The 5,000-nt window shown below is 37.2% G+C and overlaps 1 protein-coding gene across 3 annotated transcripts in view; it reads left to right on the top strand.

Annotated features, from left to right (window-relative positions):
• LOC106876278 (uncharacterized) overlaps nucleotides 1-5,000 on the top strand; it is a 1,065,409-nt gene that overhangs the window by 316,299 nt on the left and 744,110 nt on the right. For all 3 annotated transcript variants that reach the window (XM_089345612.1, XM_089345610.1, XM_089345611.1), the window contains exon 5: nucleotides 1,067-1,176. In XM_089345612.1, the coding sequence (XP_089201738.1) occupies nucleotides 1,067-1,165 (99 nt within the window). In that variant the 3' untranslated portion in view covers nucleotides 1,166-1,176. The remainder of the gene's footprint in view (nucleotides 1-1,066; nucleotides 1,177-5,000) is intronic.

A 5,000-nucleotide genomic window follows, 5' to 3' on the forward strand; every position in this document is an offset into this window, starting at 1 on the left:
TTTTATTGATATTTGTTTCTTGACTAAGGATGAGATTAAGGTGTTGAACTCGTGATCACAAGATTGTGGGTTCAGTTCCTGGACAGGGCAGTGTGTTGTGTTCTTGAGCAAAACACTTCATCTCACATTGCTCTGCAATCACTTCGACATCTCTGACGTGTGGCACACTTGTACCCCTGTTCTGGCAACAGTGATTTGATAGCAAGATGGTGCTAATGTGCGGCACATACATTTGATCATTGTAAACAAGTCGTTTGTGCAAATCCTTCTGCTAGAAATTGTGGAACCCACATCTGTCATCTATGATAGAAGGGGCCTTCATATATAGGCACAGGAGTAGCTGTGTGGTAAGTAGCTTGCTTACGAACCACATGGTTCTGGGTTCAATCCCACTGTGTAGAACCTTGGGCAAGTGTCTTCTACTATAGCCTCAAGCCAAAGCCTTGTGAGTGGATTTGGTAGATGGAAACTGAAAGAAGCCCGTCATATATATGTATGTATATATATATATATATATATATATATATATATATATATATATATATATGTATGTGTGTGTGTGTGTGTTTGTGTGTCTGTGTTTGTTCCCCCAACATCGCTTGACAACCGATGGTGGTGTATTTATGTCCCCGTAACTTAGCAGTTCGGCAAAAGAGACCGATAGAATCAATACTGGGCATCCAAAGAATGAGTCCTGGGGTCGATTTGCTCGACTGAAGGCGGTGCTCCAGCATGGTTGCAGTCAAATGACTGAAACAAGTAAAAGAGTAAAAGAGTAAATTCGTTGTGTCTCCTCTGAGGTGATGGTCAGATGACCTTTGTGTGGCCGAAGATAAGGAAGAATGAATAGTGGTTTTACTACTAGTTTCTCTTCTGACAAATGGCAAATGGCAAAGGAGCAGACGTTACCCATGATGGAAAATGTTTTTTGTTTTATTTTCTTGTGTCTCGTGGATTAAAAAAACAGCTATGAATGGATGTAATGGCATCAAAATTCGGAAAAGTAGGAAGAATAAAATAAGGATTACTCTTATTATTATTATTAATATTATTCTTTTTCTTTCAGAAAGTTGATTGGTTGAAAAGAAAAATACGAAAGATTTGTAAATTCAGAATACAGGAAGAAATGAAACCAACGTGCCACGCAGGGGGACTGAACCCATAACCATGTGGTTGGTAAGCAAACTATTTTTCCACACTAAAGTTTTAATTTTGTTTATCTTTAAATGTGCTTATCATCCCTAGCTTCATTTTTCTCTGAATGTTTTAAACTGTAAAAGTAATTTATGGAACCTTGTATATATGGACAGGTGGATCGAGAGGTGATGATTATATTTGTGTGTGTACATGTATGTGTATGCATATATGTGTATGCATGTGTGTGTGTAAATATGTGCTTCTGTGTGTGTGTGTGTTCACACTTATCTTTACATTCATTTCTGTATTCATTTTATTCACTTTTATGTCCCATCACATGACAAACCAGTGTTGCTTTGTTTACATCCCGTAATTCAACAGAGATACATACAAACCAACAGATAGACAGATAGACTACACGCAGAGCGAACCCCAAAATAAGAATGAAGGGATCGGTACTTTACACAAACATTAAAACACACCACTAAAACCGGCCTCATAATTAGATTTGGGAACCAGTTAGAGTTCGTTAGCGGCACAGCCATTTTTACGAGGCTTTATTTATAGTTCTACCAATAACTAAACGTTCGTTATTCTTTCTCACAAAGAATTCCAAAATAAAGAATTCGGCCTTGTTGTCACATAACTTCTATCCTCGCCCACCCCTCAGCACATCTTTTATGCATTACATTACATTTCAATGTCTTGTATTGTATTCTGTTGTGTTCGGAAATCTGGACACAGCGGAGCAAAGACGTAAATTTTACCGAAAGTGAATTTCCTTGATGGAACTCTGGAAGACTTGGCTTGCGGAGATCTTTTATTGTTATGCTATTCCCTCAGCTGTACTTACACATATACACATACATTTATATACTATGTGTGTATATATATATATATATATATATATATATATATATATATAAATACATGCATATATATAGAGATAGATAGATAGATAGATAGATAGATACGCATGTGTATATATATATATATTTATGCATGTTTATACATGCACCCATATGTCCATATGTATATATATATGTATATTTATACAGATATGTATGTGTATATATACATATATATATTTATACATATCTATATACATACACACACTCACACACACATGCACACACACACACACACACACACACATATATATAGATATATAGATAAATACATATATAGATAGATATAAATATATATGCAATCAAAGAAACGCAAACCATATACATTTACATTTAGACACATGTATATACATGTATGTGTATACGTGAGTGTGTGGAGAAGTGTATAGATAGATAGATAAATACATACATACATATATACATATATATATTATGCACATGCATACATTTACATATATACATATACACACACACACATATATATATATATATATATATATATATATATATATATATATATATATATACATACACATGCACATACAAACATAGACACACACACACACACACACACACACATATATATATATATATATATATATATATATATATACCCATACACATATATAAACACATCTACATCTTTACTGAAACCACATCTTCCCATATGACCGTGCTTAGCTATACACCGCTACAAAGGCCATAAAACGCTGTAATTGATAAGAAATTCTTTCGGTTAACGTTGATGTATTAGTGCCGACTGCAGGAGAGCCGACATTAGCAGCAACAGCAGCAACAGCAGCATCAGCAGCAGCAACGGCAGGACTGGAATCAGCGGTGGGTGCGGTAAGGTGCATGGGGGGAAGAAGGGTCTGGTATTCGCAGAAAACTTTTTATGGATTTCGGCGCTGCATGCAGGAATTACAGGCCATTTATGTCATTATATTTCATGTTATTTATTTTTACGCTCTTCACCCCCTTTCTCCACCACCTCCCCACCGCCTCGTCTTCCTCCTCCTCCTACTACTACTACTACTACTACAGCCCCTCCCTCCTCCTTTCGGTGCCGTTCGTTGGTATAATATGATTAATGCAATCAAACATATGAAGTAGCTCTCTTGTAGTAATAGAAGGTCATTGTTAGAGCTTTGTAATGAAAATGAATAACAACAACAACAACAATGATAAAGATAATAATAAAGATAATAAAAATAATAATAAAAATAATAATAATAAAGATAATAATAAAGATAAAAATTAATAATAATAAAAATAATAATAAAGATAACAATATAGATAATAATTGAAGGTGCATGGCTCAGTGACTAGAGTGTTGGGCTCACAATCATGAGGTAGTGAGTTCAATTCCTGGACCACCTTTCGATGAACTTACTGGGTCACAGTACCTCTCTCTCCAGCCTCCCTTTCCTTTTCAGGTTGAACCTGAAAAAGTCAATGAGGCCTTGGCCAAAGAGGAAGGTACCTGTCTTCAACCCTTTCAATTGCATCCACCATATGACCTCTTTTGCCATAGCCACCAGACAGAGAAAAATTGCCCTCCCTTCCCAGCCAAATGAAGGATGCAGGGGGACCTTCACAATATACTTGGACGATAGCCATATCTGTCCTACACATGACAATAATTCAGTTCTATATTTAAGAGATGAGGAATTATTTACATTATTTACATTATTTACATTTGACCGATATTTGTCCTCATCTTGTTTGTTGTTAACACAACGTTTCGGCTGATATACCCTCCAGCCTTCGTCAGGTGTCTTGGGGAAATTTTGAACCTGGGTTCTCATTCCTAACGATGTTACTATTATTATATTATTATTACTATTACTATTCTTAATCAGATCGCTGCCGTGAATCGAAATCGGAATCTTGGGGTTAGTAGCCCGCGCTCTTAACCACTAAGATGAGGACAAATATCCGTTAAATGTAAATTATGTAAATGACAATAATTGTTTGACAAAGCTCCACAAGTCAGGAATGTACAGACATTGTATGAGAGCATGCAGAATGGTTTCATCATTCTGCATGTATCTCGGACAGGCCCATGACTGCTCACCCGTGCCTGTAGAGCTTATCTCGAACCAGCAGTGCTCCCCGGGTAGCACTGCCAGGCCGGGGATTTCTGGAAGTTATCCATAGTTTCTGGCCTGACAGTCCTCTGGAAGAGACCAACCTGTTGATACCCCATGATGCCCAGGACCTCTCTGAGTACATTGTCACACTTGCCCTCCACTAATCCCCTATAGAACTCCAAGGTGGAATTTCTACCAACCACATTGAATGAAGACCGTGAGTGCTTGGAGACACTCTGGGTGCCAAGTGCCCTGCCTCGGTCTACACCTGGACCAGGAACCAACAAAAATAATGATAATAATCCTTTCTACTATCTGCACAAGGCTTGAGATTTTGAGGGATGGTGCTAGTTGATTACATTGATGACCCCAATGCTCACCTGGTACTTACTTTATCAACCTTGAAGAATGAAATGCAAAGAAGATCTTAATGGTACTTAATTCACAATGACAAAAGAAATACTTGCGAAGCATTTGGCCCAGCGTGCTAATAGTTCTGAGAGCTCACTGGATCAATAATAATTATAATCCCTTCTACTAAAGGCACAAAGCCAGAAAATTTAGGAGTAGGGGACAAGTCAATTACATCAGCCCCAGTGCTCAGCTGGTACTAATATATCGACCCCGAAAGCATGAAAAGCAAAGTCAATCTTGGCATAATTTGAACTCAGAACATAAAGACATATGCTGCTAAGCATTTCACCCAGCTTGCTAATCATTCTGCCAGACCACCGCCTTTGTCAATAATAATAATAATAATAATAATAATAATAATAATTCTTTCTAAAATAGTCACAAGGCCTGAAATTTGGGGGTAGGGGTCTAGTCGATTACATCAACCCCAGTGTTCAACTGGTACTTA

This window comes from Octopus bimaculoides, chromosome 29 (genome assembly GCF_046866305.1).
Source record: "Octopus bimaculoides isolate indiv1 chromosome 29, ASM4686630v1, whole genome shotgun sequence".
Lineage (NCBI taxonomy): Eukaryota > Metazoa > Mollusca > Cephalopoda > Octopoda > Octopodidae > Octopus > Octopus bimaculoides.